We start from the raw sequence: 21720 nt of genomic DNA on the forward strand, positions 1-21720 counted from the left end.
CTAAAATGCCTCACTCCAGGAACTTTTTTTTCCCCTTCACTCACAAGGGCACTCCAAGTAGAGGGGGAGAAAGGCCCCAAATGTCCTCTGTTTTTTAAGTCACAGGTTGTATCCCTGTTTTAAATGCACCTTCCAATATTAGGAAAAATAGTCAGTGGTGTCTTAGGCAGTAAGGCACTGAGGGACCTGTCCGAAGGGAGGGCATGGAGTGGCACTGAAACCACTCCACGTTTTCTATATTGTGCTATATTATAATAGATAACGTTACACAGAATTAATAAAGTCATTAAATCATCTGCTTTTACAGAATTAAGGTAAGTGCATGGCTGATTATAATCCAGTAATTGTAATCCAATAATACAATACATTTAATTTTGTATAATACTTATATTTAAATAAGCAATACTTACCTAAGTAATAGGTCTAAATGTTTGTTTCACCATTTGTTAAGTAGCTATTCAATATTAAATGTTTTACAGTCACAGAGAGCTCCTTTTCCATGTAACACATCTTTATTAAGGCCCTGCACATGAGCATGAAAACTTACCTTACATTTTTAATTTCATATTTCCTGCCACAAAAATCCCAGAAATGCCTCTGACAGCACTCGATTTTCCATCACAAGGCCAGCTGTTTGACTTTAGGAACCAGGTGGTAATTTAGTATTTTGGAAATGAATCCTGTGCTCTTGAATGAGGGGGTTAAGGAAAAGCCAACTAGAGCCAACTCAGCAACTAGACAGCAGAGCATACTCTAGCACGAAGACTGAAAGCTAGGGGAAACAGCTCTGACTCTTTTCAAAAGCAGCCAAATCAAATGTCTCGCACCCCTAAAACTCAGACATTTAGATCTTGTTTGTTTAACACAGATAAAACACCAAAAGGTTAAATGACGTGGGTGTATTAATGGTGATACAGCAGCTATATATTTAAATCTGAACTTTTCAGTTAATCTCTAAATCATCCTTCTAGGAATTAGGTGTCAGAGTTTGTTTGTTTTTTTTAAAAAAAAAAAAAGCATATTATGACTCTTAGCACTTCCAGATGAATTTCACTCTGCAAGCAGATGTGACGCCGCCAAACTAAAGCAGTGACTGAAGGCCCTCAGGATCAGTTGCAAAATATAGCAGATCAAAATGTTTTTGAAATGAGACCCCCTGCTGATTAAGTCTAAATGACCTTGACTAGATTATATCTCATATATAAGACTGTAGGATTATGTAGGGGGTGGGTTCTTGAGCATGATATCAAGCTCCTGCCAGTTCATTCTGACCTCTGACCTGTAACAAGAACATTTCTCTGTGGGAATCAATAATGCGATTTTCAGGCATTTTTTTTCACCCTCTTCTTTGGCTCCGTTTTGCTCTTTAGATAATCTTCCACAAGGACAACCCAGGCATTGACTATGAGTATTACATTCCGGTTGAGAAAAAAGAGGGAGAGGCCGAGAGGCTAATGGAGAGAGAGCGGGAGACGCCCAGAGAGGCACCCAGGGAGAGACCAAGGGAGCGAGAGCCAGCGAGGGCACCCCTTCGCAGTAAGTCTATGACACCCCGGCTTTCTGACCTCCTCTCTTCTGTTTGACAACCATATTTTCTCTATGCTGTGTACAGTAGCCTAGATGGCAGCTTTCCCAGCAGTCATGTGCAGCACATAGCTGAACCGTGTCAATGTGGAGCTCTCCAGACTCATTCTTTCCAAGTTACTAAAGGAAACATCACTGTAATGCAGATTCTGGGAGAATGACTGACGTCTTTATGGTTTATGATGGGTGTGGTTGTGGGCCAAATGGGAGGGATTATTTCACGAGTGTGTTTGTGTGTATTTGTGTGTATTTGTGTGCGTAGATGACCTAGATGGGAGGCTATCTGATCCATATGTTGGCTGTCATGAGATGCTGACCTCGTCATGACATCATTAATGTTTTCCTCTTATTTTCATCATTTCAACATGTTTTTCGACTTTCCCCGCTCTTAATAACTCCTCTTGTTTGTTTCCCAGTCATGTTCTCCTTTATGTTTGAGCTTTAATGTCCATCTTTGTTGGCATTCTCTCACAGGTCCTCTCACCGTCTCAGTTGAAGACCCCATTCCTGCTCCTCCTCCCAATTCAGTCCATTCTTACCCTTCCTCCTCCTCGTCCTCCTCCTCTGTGTTTTCGCTCCCAACTTCGAACCAGTGGACACCTGAGCGGTCACGCCCACGAGGATCTGCGCCCAATAGGAATGCTCGGATCCCCCCACGCACCGACCTGCCACTGGACACCCTGCCGCCATTTGTGTGGAAGAGAGGTGGCCTCACCGAGTGTTCCGCATCCTGTGGCAAAGGTAAGACTTGTGATTGTGGGACTTCATACGTGTTACACCCCAAAAATTCTCTCATCTGCTTAATTATTTTGGATGAGGTGGTGTCTCCCTCCTCTGGTTGTTGGAAGCAAGTACAAGAATCTGTCCATCTCTTTCTCTCTCTTAAGGTACTCAGTATAGACTCATCGTATGTGTGAGCCGTGATACAGACGAGGAGGTCTCAGAGAGCAAGTGTGACTCTGCAGCCAAACCTGTTCCTGAGGAGGAGCCTTGTAACACACACCCCTGCCCACCATTGTGAGCAACCTATAGTTTAATTTAATCATATACAGGTTATATAGAAAATTAATTTCTATATTGGATTTTTTATACATTGAATCTTATTTAACAGCTTGTTTTTAAAATGACATTCATTTATCTTGGCTTGAAAGCATAGATTTTTTATTTTACTTGAACATAGAGACATTTTATGCATATTTTTGCATACAAAAAGTAGTAGAAGTAGTAGTAGCTACATGGCAGTTAATTTGTTTGGGTTGGCTGTATTTTGTGCCATGCTTAAGAATTACTGTGAAGAATTAAAGATAATTCCACAAACTGTATAACATAATTATGAATGGAAACTAACTGCTTACAAAAGTCTCTTTGCTTGAATGACTTGTAAATGTTTTTAAGTGGATCCTGTCTCCTCTGTCACAGCTGGGAGGCTAGTTCGTGGTCGGAGTGCAGTGTATCCTGCGGCCCGGGTGTCCAGCAGAGGCAGCTTCAGTGCAGGCAGAGCTTTGGCGATCGCTCCACCATGGTTCACCCCCAGCGCTGCGCCGACCTCACCCAGCCAGTGCTGACACAGCCCTGCCAGCTCCGCCTCTGCTCCCACTGGGAGGTCAGCTCTAACTGGAGCCAGGTGGGTCCACGACACATGTATGCAGCTAGCAACAGCCTCTGTTCTTGTCTGGAAATAACAGACTCTCTCACATTGTCAGCAAGCGGGACACTTGTATAGTATAGTGTCTCAACAAGACACTATCATTCATTTCAAAAAGCTATAATTAATACTACAAAAAAAAGCTATAAAAAGTTATAATTGGGAAGAAAAAGAAGATTCGTTTCGTGGTTTGTCTGCATATTCTCATGTTTGTCCTGTTTCTGCCTCAGTGCTCGGTGGACTGCGGAGTAGGGAAGAGAACAAGGAGCGTGCGCTGTGTCAGCGATCAAGGTGACGTGGTGAACGAGAAGGAGTGCAGCTCCAGGGCCCGTCCACAGGGAAGTGAGGAGTGCAACATGGGTCCCTGTGTGACCAACTGGTACTTTACAGACTGGTTAAAGACTGTAAGTAATGCACACGCATTTCAGCTTTCAAAAACTTTTTAAAACCTTTTCAGCTTTAAAGAAAAAACAGTTGAAAGCACATCTATTTAGACAGGCAGTAGTTTTAATATCCTTGTAAAGCACCTTGTAATAGATTCTTATCTTAAAAGGTGCTATATAAATGAATTTTACTTACTTATGTACTCACAGCAACAAAAGAATAAAACATGCATTTAGCATCGGTCCTCAACATGTTCCCTGACTTTGTGTGCTCAGTGTTCAGCGCATTGTGGCCCTGGGGTGCAAAAGAGAGAAGTGGTGTGTCTCACCAGAGGAGGAGTCAGAGAGGGTGGAGAAGGAGGAGACTGTGTTGGGGACAAACCAGCAGAGATGAAGGCATGTAACGGAGGCCCCTGTGTGCCAGTAGCTATGTGGTATAGCAGCCCCTGGACACAGGTAGGAGAGTGGTGTCTAAAGACTTATTTTGTGTTGTGAGTTTGGGTCTCATATTGTGTTTTGTGTCCTACAGCTGCTTTATTCTTGACTAGGGTTGGGTATGTCACTGATTTCGGGTCTTTTTTCCAGTGTAACGTCCCATGCGGGGATGGAACTCAGCGACGAGACATCATTTGTGTCCAGAAGATGGGGAACGATTTTACCGTTGTTCCAGACGCTGAGTGCGCTAAGCTGGACAAGCCTGCATCAGTCCAGCAGTGCAACATGGGAGCATGTCAGGCACAGTGGTTCACCACAGAGTGGAGCGCGGTGAGAGATAAAAGGACAACGAAGAGAAATTTTTTAAAAATCAGAGATTTGTGGAAATTATATTTATACTGTTGGCCTGCCTGCGTTTTTGTTCTCAGTGCTCAAAGTCTTGTGGAAAGGGCTTACAGATGAGGGAGGTTCGATGTCTAACACCAGAGAAGAAGCACAGCCATGAATGCGACTCCAGCACCAAACCAGTCCAGGAACAAATCTGCAACACAATACCCTGCAGCCCACAAGTCTCAGGTCGGTGCGTGTGTCAACAAAACTGTGATTAAGTGTGTTTTTATCTCCCTGCCAACCTCTCTGTCCTTCTCTCTGCTCACAGATGAAAACTGCAGAGACGTACGTCAACAGTGTGAGTTGGTGGTGCAAGCCAGACTCTGCGTCTACACCTACTACAAGAAAGTCTGCTGTGCCTCCTGTGTTCAGAGTGCTCAGCGTGCCAAGAGACACTGACCGGCCAATGGCAGACATCCCCTGTGCGCAAGTAGTGGAGGATTAGGTCAAAAGGGCTAATCACCCCAGAAATGAGCAGCCCAGAGTAGACACGTGAAGGCGTTTGGATGACATTTAGCTTTTTTGTCCTAAATCTTAACATAAAACACTGTGAAAGTTCCTCTTATCAGTACCAGTCGTTTAAACCTGCACCTTTCTCTGAGTTTGCTTCAATATACTATGTGTGTTAGCTTTAACAGTTTGCTGATTTCCCACACACAGTTTAATTGAATTTCATTGTCCTTATTTTCACTCTCGGAGACTCATTTCTGTGACTTACAGTTTGTAAAGAAAGGAGGACACAGCTGTGTTTCAGCAGCAAATTTAACAATTTAAAGATTCCTCCTAATCTACGGGATCTTCAAGCAGACATGCATACCACTAATTACGTGCTAAACGAATGATTACCATGTGTGCTAAGATCTACTGGAATAGATCTGTTATCAAGTGCCCCACTGAGCTACAGTGGAAAAAAACCCTCCCAGACTAGAAGGATTTTATTTACATATTTTATCTATTTTTTTCTCTTTGCCAAAAATATTTCCTCAAGTGTCCTCTCAGTATTTGGACAGATGAACCAAAGGATTGGGGTGGGCATAAGAGTTAGTGACCAAATATAACAGGGTGGGAAGACAGAGATGAGACTCTTCCCGAACAAGAAGGTCAGCTGACATGGGACAGTCACAACAAAGGTTGCCCACAAAGAAATTTTTGTTTAAATTCAAACCTAGCTATAAAGATTTGTAATTGCAAATGGGTTTTTTTTTTTGGTTTTTTTTTTAATTTTATAAATATATATCAAAGAACAAACTGACAGGACAGCTGTTGCTGTAGAATTTTCTTCTTGACCAAGAACCAAGCGTATATCACATTGTTAGTCTCACTTCCCAACTATGCATTTGGCATACTCAAGATATCATGTAAACCTTTACTTGCCACTAAAATATAAACAGCAGGACATTACTTAAGCAAGAGTACTGTTGACAGTAGGACGCTGACAGTCCTAAAGGACCAGCTTCAGCCCACTGGTTTCGTTCCACCCTCCCTTTAAGCCAACTGTCTTCTGATTGGCTGCCGCTTGCAAACACAAGCATGAACAGCAGGTGGGTGGGACTTCACCTGCTGTGTGCCTACAATGAACATATTAAGGATATCTCCTTCCAGTGACCTCATACAGAGCAGAGAGTAAAAAAACTGCCTTAAATCAATGTTTAGACCATTCTGAAGCCTCAGGGTTTTGACTGAATTAATCTTTTTTTAAATTATTTGTTAGCTATGTATAATATTAGCATCCATTTTAGCATTTGCTGCTTTCTTTGGTCAGTCATTGCCGGTTTTGTACTTTTCATGACATTTCCTTTCAGTACAAACCAGAAGGACATTCAGAGTGTGCATCGTCTGTCAACTGATTTCTTTATTTTTAACAGTTATAAATAAAGTGACCTAATTTCTCCCCAAAATTTCTTAACAATATCATAAAGTCAGCTTCATAGTTTCTGCATAATCTTGCTGAACAAAAGCCAGTGATCATATATGTTCAATAGACAATACAGAAGGTGCCCTTTAACCATTAATAATTACTAAATGATTGATTTTGCAATCTTTATGATTAAGCTATTAGAAATGTCTTTATGTCATTACCTTTTTGGGAGGGAATGTTGAATCTGTCTAGTGAAATCAAGTGAAGTCATAATAGGAAACCTTAAGGGGACTGAAAAAGTTGCTTTCTTACATGTAGTCTTCTAGATATGATTGGATGCAATATGCAATGATCCTGCTTTGACCTGAAACATAAATAATGCATATTGAAGTGGCAGCCTCTGTATATGTGTGTGTGTACTGTTTAATGCTCTTTCTCTGGCCTTGATTGTTTTTAATTTGCTCCCATTTTCTTTTTCACCTCCCACCCTGACATATACTCACACCCAGTCAAAGGTGGGGAGTCTGTATATTTGTGAGATATGTTTTAAGGTCTATAATTTCTCTGAAGATAGTCGGTGCTTATGTTTATAACTGAGTAGAGTTATCAGAAGTGTTGTTATAGAATCCATTTATTCACATCTAACTGTCACATAACTATTTTATGTTGCATTTGAAGAAAGAATCAATGTTTTTGCTCTTAAATTGCGGATGTTCGTGGGCGATACATGTGTATATGTGCCTGGAGTGTGTGTGTGTGTGTGTTTGTGTGTGTGTGTGTGTGTGTGTGAGTGTGTGTGTGTGTGTGTGTGGTTGTGAGGTTGTGAGTTTTGCATATGTGGCTTTGGATGTGTCATTCTTGTTTCTTACCCCTTGTAGTAGAAATTAGATTTTATATATAAACGTAAAAAGGATAGTAATTTATCTATTATCTAAAGAACATGTAATTTATTTGCTGTTTTGAGGAGCTGTAGCAATTTTTTTGTTACCACAAGAGATTATCAGATTGTTATTTTCAGTATACAGACAATTTTATGATGCAAAAACAGGAAACAGCGTGGAGGAGTTATTATCTCGAAGCTTCATTTTAAATAAAACGGAAATTACAGAGAAATCAAGGCTTGTGTGTTTCTTTTTGGTCCACTGAACAAGGGTGAATTTGCCACTTTTGTCCAAACAGTGGCGCTGTTGAGTCTCTTACACAACTTAGGCCTAGCTGTCTTCCACAGTGAGTCATCTATGGATAAAGAAATAAAGAGGTGTTTTTAAAAAATGTATGCTGTGGTCAAAATACTGAATGAACACGAGTGTTTTATTTCACTTTTCACCCTAGATGTGTCTTAAATTCTAATTCTTGTGTAATGACGATAATAATAATAAACATCTGACCAACATAACACAGTAAAAATAGATCAGCAGACAAATGACACTCTAATCATATATGTGCTGTAGTACAATTAGTATTACAAGGCAGAAAAATCCTGGAAACACACAAAGATTATTACTTACATATTTATTTATTATACTCTTTATAAAATCTTGAGTGTGTGTGTGTGCGTGTGTAATGTGATGTTTCAGATAGGAAGTGTAGTGCACAATCCTCAGTCTTTAAGGAAACCCTGCCAAGGTCAGCTGCTGTCTGAGATGAAAATCTAGGAGTGGACGAGCTTGTGTAATGAGCAGGACTATCAATAAGGCAAAATCAAACCAGGAAAGAAGAGAGTGGATGCTAAAAAGCTATAGGACCTTCATTAAACTTAAATATCGCTTAAGCCGGTGTAGTTTCCTGAGTCCGTGTCAGCAATTTTAGAAATGTCAGCCCGAGTAACTTCCAATAATTTCAGAACTTTTTGGTGGAGAATTGATAATTTCACATGGAAATCTGTGATGTAAATGTATACTTTTACCTCCCATGGACGCTATAATAGCCAAGTCAGTCAAATACAGTCAATGAGGATTTTATTAGTGGGCTCAGACCCCATTTTGGCTTCAGCACTGCCTCAGTTCTTCAATACATAGATTCAACCAGGCAGTGGAAACAATTTGGTCCATATTTACATGGTCGCATCATACGCGCTACAGATTTGTTGGCCGCACATCCATAATGTAAATCTCCCATTCGACCTCATCTTAAAGATAATCTATTGGATTGAGACTGGTGACTGTGGAGGAAATTTTAGTGAAACTAACTGTCATGTTCAAAAAAACGGTTGGAGATGATCTGAGTTTTGTGACATGGCGTGTTATCTTGCTGGAAGCATAAGTCAGAAGGTGGCTACATTGTGGTAATAAAGGGACGGACACAACAGCAGGCAGGCTGTGGCATTTAAATGATGCTCAGTTGGTACCAAAGTACCTAAAATGTGCCATGAAAATATTCTCCATGCCATTACACCACCACCAGTAGTCTGAACTGGCATGATGAATCCATGCTTTTATGTTGTTTATGTCAAATTCTCACCTTGCCATCCAAATGTCACAACAGAAACCAAGACTGATCAGAGAAGGCAACACTTTCCTAGTCTCCTCTTGTCAAGTTTTCCGTGTGAATTGTAGCCTCAGTTTCCTGTTCTTCACTGACAAGAGCATCCACTGTGTTCTTCTGTAGTAGCCATTTCAATTTGACTAACTAAAATGTTCACTACATGCCAAAAAAGGTATTTAGTCGCTGCCATGTAGATGCTGATTAAATATTTGTGTTAACCAACAGTGGAACGGGTGTACCTAACAAACTGGCTGGTGATTGTATGTTTTAAATTGTGGAATGTAAACTCCCTCAGATTGACCATGCCCCCAGTTCCCACTAACTTAGGGGGGAAGTGTTCTCTGTGTCCTCCAACATAGCTAAAGATTTTCCAATCCAGTGGTACTGGAACAGTTTGGAGCAGTTTTCAAACAAGTGCAAGGTAGAGCATTCAAAATCAGGATGTATTCTCTTCTTCCCATTCTTTTTCTTTTTGCAAGGAAGACCTATGAGTTCCAGAGGGCCACAGCCCTTTACACCAGGGTTTTCATGCAAGCCTGCGTGGGCGGGGTATATATGTTGGATGAATGTGGCTCACAGAGGGCACGATGCAAGACAGGCAGATGGTGACCTTTGGGAGTAAATTACCATGAACCTTATGACTCTGTTCCCTCAATCTCTCTCTCCTTTAAAGGGTCCGGGCATGCACACTGTCTTTCAATTCAAAGATGTGAAAAAGGAGCGTGCTGTTATCGATAACTCTGGAAGTTTGGGGTTTTGGGGGATGTCACAGTTAAATAGCCCAGTGTCTGCCGGTTTTCCAAAATACAGGCTGTAAAGTAGGCCAACTCCAACCTCGAGCTATCTCTCTTCCCTCTGTCACACATTTCACTATGTGTGGGTGTGAGCGTGAATTTCGGGCTCGGGCGTGAACAGCTGTAGTAGTCGTGACTGCGTGCTCGACGACGGCGGCGCGCTTCGGCTTCACGTCAAGAAGCATCGTTTCAGCACCAAGGCCAGGGCTCGCGGCGAGAACAATAGGCGGCTCCGCGCACAGAGTTGGCTAGGCATCGTCTTTAAAGCGGTCACCCGGAACTTGCCGCTAAGATAACACGGCGCTAAAAATGCTAAAAAAAACCTTTTTGTTTTAAATACTGAACACACATCCACAAGTTATTGAGTACAGCTTGAAAAGATCACCGAGACGTTTAATCTGGATTTATATTTTTATTTTTCGTGTGTGTACGAGAGGACTGTTATTGACGGTCCCCGCAGCTGACGTCACGCGCTAGCAACCGCTTTGGAGATAGGAGGGGGAGGGGGAGACCGAGAGTAGAGAGACACCGGTAGCTTTAGGACGTTAAAAGCCATAGAACCGTCGGACGGGCCGGTCGCTACAAGAAACAGAAAATAGTAAGAGCAGCTCCCCATTAACGGTTAGAACAATAACGACAAGGCTGAAAGATCCCGTTACGAGTGACCGATCAAGTTTCAATAGTTTTAAGCTAGCCAAATTTTAGAAGCTGCTTTGTCTATTATCACTTTGTTATAATATAACAGGACTTGAGAGTGGTGAAAGTGATAACTCTGGATTTTTAAACCCTGAGAGGTTGGGACTAAGTGCAGAAAGCGGTGGTGTTCGAGCTCACCTGCCGCCAGGACTTCTTCTCCGTCACTTCCACACCCGAAGACCGGGAACACCGGAATTTTTTGTGGATTTTTTTTATTTATTTATTTTTTTGTAAAAACACAAGCCGAATCTATAGTATTACACACCGAGGAAAGAGGAGGAGGATAAACACAAACACACACACAGCACAGGTACAAAGAGCGGGGAGCATCCAGAGAGGGGAAGAAGGCGGACCGCACGGAGAGATCGAGCGCGGTGTGAGGACAACAACCCGACTGAGCATCCCTCTTTAATTTCTGATCTGCTCGGGAAACACTCTGCACGGCCGTACAGTACAAACGGTAAGAGCTTTGATGTGTGCAGCCTGTATATTCCCATGTCTTGTTTTGTTATGACGAGAGTATTATATATATATATAAATATATATATGTGTGTGTGTGCGTGTGTGTGTGTACATTGAGGAGGGGGGGGGGGGGGGGGTGATCGGACAAAGAGCAAGGGAGCCCCATGACATCCGTGTGTATGCTGTAACCTACAGCTGGCTAAACAAAGAAACCGCTCTATTGCAATGTTTTATCCCCCAGTAACATTGTTTCCTCTTCTTTTTTATGTGTAGGGGATACTGAACGCCGTTTATCCACGGAAAGGTAACGCATCTGCATACATATTTTCTTTTCATATATTTTTAATTGGAGCGAAAAGTGCTATTATTGTTTTTTGATTGGCTAATTAACATTTGCATAATTGTTTTACCGGAAGCAACTGGAGCCCTTTGTCATCAGCGTGGGCACTAAATACACAAATAAGCTATAGTTTATTTTTCTTTAACGTAATGGATGCATGTATTTTATTATTAAATATATTCATGAAGACATTTGATTGGGAATTTATCATCTTTTTACAACATTACAATTGCAATTTGGTTAATACTATAACACATGTGATAAATGTTTTATAGGGTAAAATAACCAAGGAAAGTATCCTACTGTAATATAAATCTGTGAAAATGAATTATTATTATATAAATAAATATTCTAAGGATAATAATAGTTATTTTTCAATTGTTTTCTTTTCCTCTCCATGTTTCTGGCTATGTCCCAAAGACTCCTCCAGCATCAGTCGCTCCTCTCCAGGGATAGCTGCTCCCGATCTGTTTGCCCCTGAGCCCTGCAGTACCCAGTCGTCCTCTCCACTTTGTCCCGATGAAGGAGGCTGATGCCATCAAGTTGTTTGTGGGGCAGATTCCCCGTAATCTGGAGGAGAAGGACCTCAAGCCTATCTTTGAGCAGTTCGGCAAGATCTATGAGCTAACTGTGATTAAGGACAAATACACTGGCATGCACAAAGGTAGGATCTGCCTTCGTAACCTAGAGTTAAAAAGATGCCTCCGGTTCTTGATAGATGTGCGACACAGAGGCAGATAGATGAGTGAAAATATTTCTACGTGTATGTCACGTGTATCCATGGAAACTGTCACAGCGCCTTCGTGTCTTCATTTTGAGTTGAGGCATGAGATCCCGAAGACGAGCAAGCAAACTCGGTTACTGCCCGTACACTGCGAGCGAACTCGCTGTTTTGCAGCAGCATGCTTCATAAAACAATCGGGTGCCTAATGTATTTAAAAATTTACTCCGATTTGTAAAGCTTGTGCTCCACAGGCGGAAAAAGAATGTGATAAAAAGTTTTATAATATATGATAAAGAGTGGAAATAAGGATCTCCTGATAGATGCTATGAATGAAAAATAACTTTCTACTGTAGCAATACCCATTCAGGCACACACATGCACACACACACACACACACACTGACCTGGGGTCTTTTGTGTTATGAGCCAGATTAGACTGTATGCTCCAATCAGTGTAATGGGGCTGTAAGCCAGGGTGACACAAGGGAAAGAATCTGTTGTTTTGAGAATCCCCACAGCCACAGTAAGCCGCTCTTAAAAGCAATGAGATGGACCATAAGATGCATGTGTGTCTATGTGTGTGTGTGCCATGTACTGATCTGAGTGCCATGTCAGGTGTGTGTCTTATCATTCTTTGTATTTCTTTTTTCTTTTTGTTTTTAATCTCATGGCACCATTAAATCCCGAGATGCGCACTCCGTGAATGTTAACTTAATTTCTCTAATCTGAATCTACATGAGCCTGTCTGAGATGTCACTGGGATGCTAACCTGCTGCTAATCTTGTTGTCTTAGTGCTGGTGACAGGTGTAGTAAACAGCTCTGGGCAGCCAGCTCTACTACCCACCCTTCCCTCACACACACAGACACAGGTACAACACGTAGGAAAACAGAGGGAGTGTATCTGGAGTGATCGTGAGGCATGCATAGTGGTTGGTATAGGGCAAGAACCTGACAGTGGCAAGCCTGCAAGGCCTTGTTAGCCCCACGCACACGTCTGTGGTGCTGTCATGTGTGCTGACTCGTGGCGTGCCGTACTGAGATGTGCCGTGCCGTGGAGTGTCCTCTTCTGCTCTAGAGTAACATCATCAGGGAGCATAGTTACCGTACAATGCATGATTATATATCTATATTTTAATCTTCACGCGTATATCCAGAATATATGATGACAAGTAATCAGGAAAGGTATTAGAAAAGACAACATTTAAAAGATTTAAATGGATGATGATGGAGAGTGTGTGTGTGTATGTTTGTGTGTGTGTGGGGGGGTGCAATATAACAATACAGTCTCAAGGCAGTGGTGAAGTAGTCATAATCCTTAATGTATTTATTCATGTTCCCGGACACCAATGTTTCATTTCTTCATGTCTTGCACACATTTTTGTTTTTAATCTGTTTGGTGTCATGTGTAGTGATTTGTCCACATTCGGAGACTGAAAGGGTTTGTGGCAGAGGGAATCATTTCCCCGCTTATACCAGAGATCACAGTTAGAGTCAGAAACGAGACAGATATTTACAGTTAATTTGTGTCATACATCATTAATTGTCTTTAAAAACCGAATTGATTATGTTTAGAGAAAGATCAAGGTTTGGGTTAAAGTGCATCACATCGCCCTGTTGTCTTGGTTGCCAGGGTGACACAGCCTCGGTCCAGACTCGGGGCTGCAGACATGAAATATACCTCCTATTAAAAAAACATTACCTTCAAAGTTGTGCCAACTGTCTTGAAAAACAATGACAATTTGTGTCCGTGAACATGAACAAATACATTACTTTTTTTTGTGACTATTTCACGTTTTGCTCTGAGACCCGGCTGACAAAGACAGAGATAGAGGATGACAAATATTAGAGCCGTACCCTGACCTTTTCTACCATTACTCTCTCCCTCTCTCTTTCTCGTTCTCTGCCTCTTTCTGTCTGACAGGATGTGCGTTTCTGACGTACTGTGCGAGAGAGTCTGCGCTGAAAGCCCAGAGCGCTCTTCATGAGCAGAAAACACTACCAGGGGTAAGTGCACATCAACAGACATAAATACACACACACAAACATCCCCAGATAAATCACACTTAACACTTATGTAACAATACACACAAGCTTCCATGTACATTCCTGTTGTAGCAAACATACAGACTCTGCCATCCATTTTATCCACACACACACATACAAGTGGCCTCGCATCAGTGTGCATCTGTGTGATTGGAGGTTCAGCTCCCATTAGTAACACTGACATAACTCAGCAGCCGGCAGGCGTCTTGCTGCTAAGGACAAACACTCCCTCTCGCTGGAGACACATAGGGTACTCCGTAAGCATCATCATCTCCATTTCTCTATCTTTCTCTGTCGCTCCATCTCTCTGTCGGCCCCTGCGTTAGCCTCCGGTGATAGCTCCCGCCTAGAGAGTGTATGTAATTAATGTGGCCATTCCCCTTTGTCTCATCCCAGTCTCCCTCCGGTCGCTCCAGTGAGGGATTGTGCGCTGCACCGGGGCCGGGGTAGGACGGTGTTCATTATGGATGGGAAACTGCGAGAGCGGTGTCTGTCTCGCAGGCTCTACCTCTCTGTCACTCCCGCTCTCCCTCTCTCTCTTTTTCTTCCCTCTCTGACCTGATTTCCACTGCAGTTAAAAACAGATATTACAGTATGCGTTTTGGAGCATTTTGTATTTTTGCACACTGTGTGGCTAAAATGCGAAGCGTTTAATCGAAATGACATTTTCCCAGTTTTATCCGACTCCCATTTCCCACCATTTATAACAGAATAGTAAGCGTGCTTCTACCATCTCTGAGGCGCTAGCACTCTCTCGAATTCTCTGTTCGTTGACTTGCTAATGATCAGAATTTCACTTCATGCACCTTCTTCCTGAGCCAGAGTGTTGATAAGATCTGTGTGAAAAACAAATGTGGAAAAAGAGCGTGAGGAAAAGGCGTTGGGGGAAGGGAAGTGTTGTGACACACACAAGCATGAAATCTCTGTATACATATTGCAGCCATGCATGCTTTTTTTGAACCTCTATGCAGTCACACATTCGCAGTCACCTATACAAACACACTATAGTGACAGTAATCCAATTAGAGACTGCTAAGAAGCCTGACCTTTTTTCATAATCACCTTTCTGCTGTCTGCTGTGTCTCCCTTTTCTTGTGTGCACTGCCCTTTGTCCTTTAACTCATTCTTAGTTTCTCTACATTCCTCTGTGATGTCTCTAAGCGCAAAAGGGAAATCATCTATACGGCTGACTTACAAGAACATAATTGCTGCAAATTTCTAGATAAATTGTGATAGATATTCTGGACACACAGAGGAAACATTTGCAGGGCGGATACTCATTAGCTGCAAAGATTTACTAAAGAGTCAGCATGTAACAATCAGAAGCACCACTCCCCTGAGGAAGGCTGGTGCTGAAACAAGGGTGTGGCATTCGTGGGCTGATATAGGCCTGGACTCTTCATGAAAAGCATAACTTTTTCTGCATTTGGTGTGTCTTGGTTTCCGGTTGGATCACTTATTCTGTCTAATTTGAGCCAGAAGTGTTCATAATGAAGCACTTGCAAGAATTTTAGCATGTCTGAGCTCAGTGAATTGGTTCATGAATAGCAGTAAATGAGGGGCTGACACAGTTTGTCATCAACACTTCCCTTTAGTTGAAGCACTCACAAATATTTCCATCAGCAGCCCCATTAATCACTCTGGATGTCGTTTGGGGTTGGAATGAGGACCAAAGTGCAGCCACTGAAGTAGAGGGAAGTAACAAAAGTCGAGTCTTTAGTTTGGTTGAGATAAAAAGCCCTAAAAGGGAAGTGACACGCAAATTCAAAAAAATAAACTCAAAGAGCTTGGGAATCAATCAAGAGAATATGGAAACAAGAAGGGGAAGACAGGACTACACAAATATACACAGATGAAAACGGTCAACGATGGATGAGGACGGTTAGGGTGGGGCAGGTGATCTAGGGGGGAAAAGACCAGAAAGTAAAACTAGTACAAGACACAAAATTAGCATTCAGAGTAAAACGATAAACAAAAGACAAATAGGACTGAGTATGAAAGGGTACTAAACAAAAAGACAGCGACAGGAAAGCACAGGAGGAAAAAGTCATCAAGACATAGAGAGAGAAAATGAAGAAACACTACCTAAACTAAAACACACGAACAGACATGTATTAATCTCAAAAGAGGAACCAAAGCCCGGTTAAAATAAATTAATCAAAATTGTCTCCAATACTAATACAATAATGAAATCAAAACAAGAAGCACAGCTCAGTCATATTTAACAAATATCCAGAGCCATGACACTGGTTTGGTGACCACAGCTAACGAATGATAACATTTTAAAGCGATTAACTAAATGAAATTAAATGTCTCCATTTAATTCTATACTTTGATGCTTGACTTTGGTAACTTTGTATAGAGCAGCTAAGGTTTAGCTCTGCTATCACATTTCACTAACCACTGAAACCTGTGTGTCAACCCGGTCTCGTGCCAAAGTGTGAAAAATCTGTTTGTTCCTGATCATGGACACAAATATTGTTGTCAGCACGACTTTGAAACTATTGTATTTCGGTGCTAAGTATATGCTTTGTGTGAAAACCAAGAAAATTTTCCATTTTTCCAAAACTATTCCAGTAGTTTAAATATCCAATTCGCTAGTTGTGCATTTCTTTGTAAGTGGCGTTTGGTTACTAAGAACATTAAAGGCTCCATTGCCTACATATTTACGACTCTGTCACATGTCAGTCAACGGCAGAACTGGCTATCGTTTCTGTCTCCTTGAAAGTAACAATTTGGGATCCGGCCACTTTGACCTTCCAGCGATTATTTCTCCCATTATCTCTGAAACTCTGAAAATCTCTGGCTGGCGCGTCACAGTTTAAATCGCTAAACCTAACCAGGCTGTTTTTAATACCAAAAGCTATTATATTTTAAATGGATAACATCTTAAAAAATAAGACAAATCATTAAAAATCTGTCACATGTAAGATTCGAAACAAAGTTTCTGGTATGACCGGTAAAATTTTGTTTTTACTTTTAAAAGTGGAAAATATGAACTTTTTGTACCCAAACATAAATCAGTAAATCCGAGAATAGCGGAATAAAAATCGTGTTCAGGGACACAAATGTAAGGACAGGAAATCTGAGTACAGGACCACAGAAAAGCTGGAAAATTCGTTTACAGAAACGCAAGTTAATAGATTAGAGCTTGTGACTGTTTCGGGAACTGAGACTGTGTTGCGCATGTCTCCCTTCTCCCCCGTCTCCGTTCCCTTGCCTATATTGACTTCTTTGACGGGATTTAGAAATGACTTAAGAAGATTTTTCACTCTCTTTCACACATCCTCTCTTTGTCCCATTCTTTTCTCTCCCTAAGAAATGCTTTTTCATCTCTTCCGTATTCTTCCTTTTATTTCCCCAGACCTGCCATATGCTTTCTCTCTCATTCAATTTCATCTCCGCACCCCCCCCCCCCCCCCCCCTCCACACACACACACACACACACTCTCAAATCCCCTCTGTCCTGTGTTCAACTCCTCCTCCTGACGTCTTCCAGTTTCTCTACAGCAGTAGAATATTACACTAGCCTGAACCCTTTCATTTCATGGTATTCCTCTCTCATCCCTCCTTTTCCCTCCCTGCTGTCTTTTACTCATTTTTTTCTCTCACTGCACACTAGCGCTTCCTCCTCGGATTCTCATTTCACAGTCATTAATGGTAACCCTTCTGAGTCCTCCTTCTCTCACGCGTGCGCCATCTCCCTCCTCCACCCTCCCCCTCGCAGTTCCTCTACCCCTCGTCTCATTTCCCCTCCTCTTGATTAGTTGACCCCTTTGACCGTTTCACCCCCCCCCCCCCCCCCCCCCCCCAATCTCATCCTCCCCCCTCCCCTACTCTTCTTCTTTGCCGGCTCTATTTGTTAAGCTTTGTGATGAGTTTATCACAAACTCATTTTCATAGTCAGATTCTGAGCTCCCTGTGAGGCACGAGGGCTGAGGTCTGTGTGAATATGTGTGTATGCGTGCGAATCTCGGGATCACTCTAAACTGCAGGCGGCGGAGGAACGTCAGGCACCTCATGCAACTTTAATTGAACTGTAGCATCACACACTCTGATGTGTTGCTTTTACACCCACGGCCTAGCAATTAAACGTTCGATGACAAGTCCAACGCTACAGAGTGTTACTGCTCCTGCCTGCCACTCACCGATGGGATTTAATGGTCTGATCAGCCAGTAGAGAAATGAAAAGAAGAAGAGAAATGCATAGAGGTGTGCTCTATGGTTTCAGCAAGGGGCGATAGGCTGTCAGACGGAATAAGAAGAAAAAGTGCAGAGCGATTGAGAGAGGGAGATACGAACAGATGGCCTTATCAGAGTGTCCTGCGCCTTGTGTTTAATTTGGACACAGAGGGAATGAGAAGCGACGAGGGAGCTTGACAAGAAGAGAGCGAGAGGGAGGGAGCAAGATAGTACATGATATTTGTCACAGTAGCAGAAATCTAACAGTGGAACCACTAGTAAAGTCCTGCTGTAGCACACAGATGTTTTGGTGTATTAGATGTGGTGCATCTAATACACCCTCTGGGATACATCCATGTGAAAGAGCTTATGTTTATCCGCCACATATTAGCATTTGTTTTCACATGAAGATTAAATTCATATGTGAATGCAGGGGTTTCCTCATTATTCCCAAATGCAAATAATATATATATTTAGTGTCGTAAAAGCCTGCCCCCACAGATATATTCCTGGTCTTATTTTGTAGATATCTTATTAAAGGTGTCTCATTCAAGGAATCACTTTTACTTCTGCTAAAAGAGCCATACTGTAGTGGATGCTCGATTTTAAAGGATAAAATATATAAAATCTACAGCTGAGAAATTATTCTATCAAAGCAGCCAAAAAAATTCCACAAAACATCACAAAATAGCTTAAATAAAGTAGAATAGCTGAAATGAATTCATACAATAGTAAGACAAAACCTCAGTACATATATTTCATGGATTTATTTAAGTTAAAAGCTTTGATGATCCACAGAAATACACTGTTGGCTGGCTTTGCAGCTAGTGTGGGTCTTGTTATTTCAGAGAGATTGTAGCACTTGGGTGATACCATGTGTCCAAGGTCAGAGGTGAAGGCTCAGCTTCCAGTGAACAAATCCAGGATAACCATTAGAAGGACATGTCATCCCCAAAGAGTGTGTGGACCACTGCAATCTAGCACAATGCACAGGCGACATTTTGGATACATATTCTTCTCTCCTTAATAATAATTATGCCTGCAGTCAGAATATTTCTACAGTATAATTAGTTTGACGTGTTGATTTGTTGCCTGGTTATATAATTTTTTTCTAACATCTTTTCTTTAATTTTTGACAGTTTTGTATGTAAGTCAAAAAGCTTGTATTTCTTGTACATTCATTGGAGACACTAACAGACACACAGCTCAGTCATAGTTTGTGTACACGTACACCGGTAAAAGACACTGTCATACACACAGGCACACTCGTGCTCATGCAAACATCAAATTTAGAGTAATCATTCATACAAAACTATCCTTGTTTCATCCTAATCCCCCATGCATCTCTCCCTCCCTCTGTCGCTGTTCATCAGGCCACACTTCCCTCCCAGCCTGGCTAGATTTTAACCTCGTATCTCCCTCTGCTCTCCATCTATCGCTCTATCTCTCTGCAGCCCTACTGCTGCTGTATTTCCTCCCATATCTCTCCCCTTATCTGCTTCTTTTGTTCTTTGTTGTCGATATCTCTCTCTCCATTTAATCTGCACGCTCTCTTCTCTTTGTGTTTATCGCTCCCTTCATCTTCGTGCTACTTCAAACACAACTGTTTGTACACACACATACGTCTACCCGCTTGTACACACACACACACACACACACACACATCTGTTTGGTCACGCCGACATCCGCAGATCTCAATGTAGGTGAAATTAAAGTGTGATAAGCAGCTTACCAGGTGTGTGTTGTCATGCTTCACTGCTCTCAAGGCAACACTCTGCTCCCTGTTTTTTGATTAGAGCCAAACTGAAGCTCTCTCTCTCTCTCTCTCTCTCTCTCACACACACACACACACACACACACACGATGTACTTTCTGTGACACACTGAATGTCTAATTAATTATTATAAAGCCAGAAGAAGCACCACCAGTACTAAACAAAAGAGATACTACAGAGGATTGGTGCATTTATTAAAAAAAGAATAAAAGTTTGTAGTGGTGATATTGATTAAATACATTTAGTCTGACACTGAGCACTGATCCAGCTTTTTTCATTTCTGATATGACACAGTTACCTTGGCTTTCGGTTTCTACTGATAATGAGCACTGATCCGATACCAGCCTTAAATTAATAAGCTGTAATCCTCACTGTGAGGAAGAGACTAGGAATCCTTCCTTTATTCATAAAATAACATCAGGCTATACTTTTCTCAACAAAAGAACAGTCCAAGACTGTAAATGTTGACTCCTTTCATCAAAGTTAGCAGTGAAGTAAAAGAAAAAAACTTTTTCAAACACACAAAGAAAATCTGTTAGTGTAGCAGCGTGAAATCCCTCCAAACTCTCAACGCTTTGCTGTTACTTTCCCCCATTCCCCACATTAGGTCTCACACTAACAAACAGTGTGCTGCTGCGTCATGCATGACCTGGAAAACAGAACAACAGAGAACTGATGTGAACAGCACGATGCACCGGTGCATCGCGGGTTGTTTTAGAGTTAATGCTGGATCTCGGAAAAGTGTTGGGATTTTACTAATTCTGTGAGGTGTAAGCTCTCGCTGGCACCCCTAAACTCATGTTGTGGAGAAATACAGAACAAAAACATATGGTTTGTCAGGTGTCAGTCATAATGACACTGGCAGGGTTATAAGCAATAAGCTGTTTGATGGTGTAAATTTAACTACAGTATTTTCAGGGTTAAGGCTTGATCCTGGAAACACGTCTATAGCTGCTAAGCATTTTATTAAGTCAAATCAAAAATCAAAACCGTGGAAACTGAACTGACTTCCACGACATCCTGTGTATGTATAGTATTGATGAGATCACACACAGATGGTTAGACGGTGCAGAAACAGCAGCCTCTTCTTTATAATTAGTATCACTTCATTCTTTTAAGGGCAGCCCAAGAAAAAGAACCAACATTGGAAATATCACCATAAATAATCGCTTTTCCCTTTAAGTAGTAGTAGTGTTATGTGCCTGGGAAGATAGATGCGATCTCTTCAGGTATACATCAACCACTACTTTTAGTTGATGTTTATCAGATCCACTTAGAATGTGTCCATGTTGTGTACGTCCTGTGTGTGTTTCCATGTGGAATCTAAGATGCTTGGCAGACAGCCTCCCTGTGGGGCAAAGCTATGATGAGCAATTATCCACTAGGGCGACTTTGTAGGCTAATTTAGCATATTTATGTGGTCAGCAGCACTGTTTACTATTCCCCTTCACTGCTTACTGCTGCACTTTCAATTTAGAACAGACCCCAAATCTCTCTCTTTCTCAGTTTCTCTCTCTCTTTCTATATTTCCTCTCTGTCTCTCCCTCCTCTCCCTCTATCTCTCCCCTCCTGATGGGGTTTGTGATGTGTATCGCTTACCCCCTCCCTCGTGCTGTTTCTCTATTTTTATCCTCGCCGTGTGTGGGATGGGAAGGGAGTAGAGGGACAGGTGTAAAATTGTGTGTGTGTGTGTGTGTGTATGTGTACAAGAATTAGACAAAAAGAGGAGGAGCTGGAGAGAGTGATGCAGAGGGGATATGCAGAGCAGAAGGGTGTTTGTGAGGGGAGGGATTTGGCTTGTTTGTTTAAAACAAAAGTCTTTGCTCTGTGCATGCATGTGTGTGTGTTTGTAAGTGTGCATGTGGGTACATTTTTGCATGAAACATGGGGAGAGAAAAAGTGCCTGCCTCATATTTCACAACAAAA

General features: G+C 41.8%; 2 protein-coding genes across 3 annotated transcripts in view; both read left to right on the forward strand.

Moving 5' to 3' along the window:
- The window catches only part of adamtsl4 (ADAMTS like 4), a 38083-nt gene extending 30675 nt beyond the window's left edge, over positions 1-7408 (forward strand). The window contains exons 11-19 of the mRNA XM_087848227.1: positions 1371-1536; positions 2059-2325; positions 2472-2601; positions 3004-3208; positions 3460-3633; positions 3889-4068; positions 4198-4377; positions 4476-4623; positions 4706-7408. Of these exons, the coding sequence (XP_087704353.1) occupies positions 1371-1536; positions 2059-2325; positions 2472-2601; positions 3004-3208; positions 3460-3633; positions 3889-4068; positions 4198-4377; positions 4476-4623; positions 4706-4836 (1581 nt within the window). The 3' untranslated portion in view covers positions 4837-7408. The remainder of the gene's footprint in view (positions 1-1370; positions 1537-2058; positions 2326-2471; positions 2602-3003; positions 3209-3459; positions 3634-3888; positions 4069-4197; positions 4378-4475; positions 4624-4705) is intronic.
- Positions 7409-10936: 3528 nt separating this feature from the next.
- Positions 10937-21720, forward strand: part of celf3b (cugbp, Elav-like family member 3b) — a 31612-nt gene continuing 20828 nt past the window's right edge. For both annotated transcript variants that reach the window (XR_437459.3, XM_006804843.3), the window contains exons 1-3: positions 10937-11035; positions 11492-11735; positions 13717-13799. Coding sequence is in view for 1 of the 2 variants with exons in the window: in XM_006804843.3 (XP_006804906.1) it covers positions 11591-11735; positions 13717-13799 (228 nt within the window). In the remaining variant the exon portion in view is untranslated. The remainder of the gene's footprint in view (positions 11036-11491; positions 11736-13716; positions 13800-21720) is intronic.

This window comes from Neolamprologus brichardi, chromosome 11, assembly GCF_056152115.1.
Source record: "Neolamprologus brichardi isolate AB-2024 chromosome 11, ASM5615211v1, whole genome shotgun sequence".
Classification (NCBI taxonomy): domain Eukaryota; kingdom Metazoa; phylum Chordata; class Actinopteri; order Cichliformes; family Cichlidae; genus Neolamprologus; species Neolamprologus brichardi.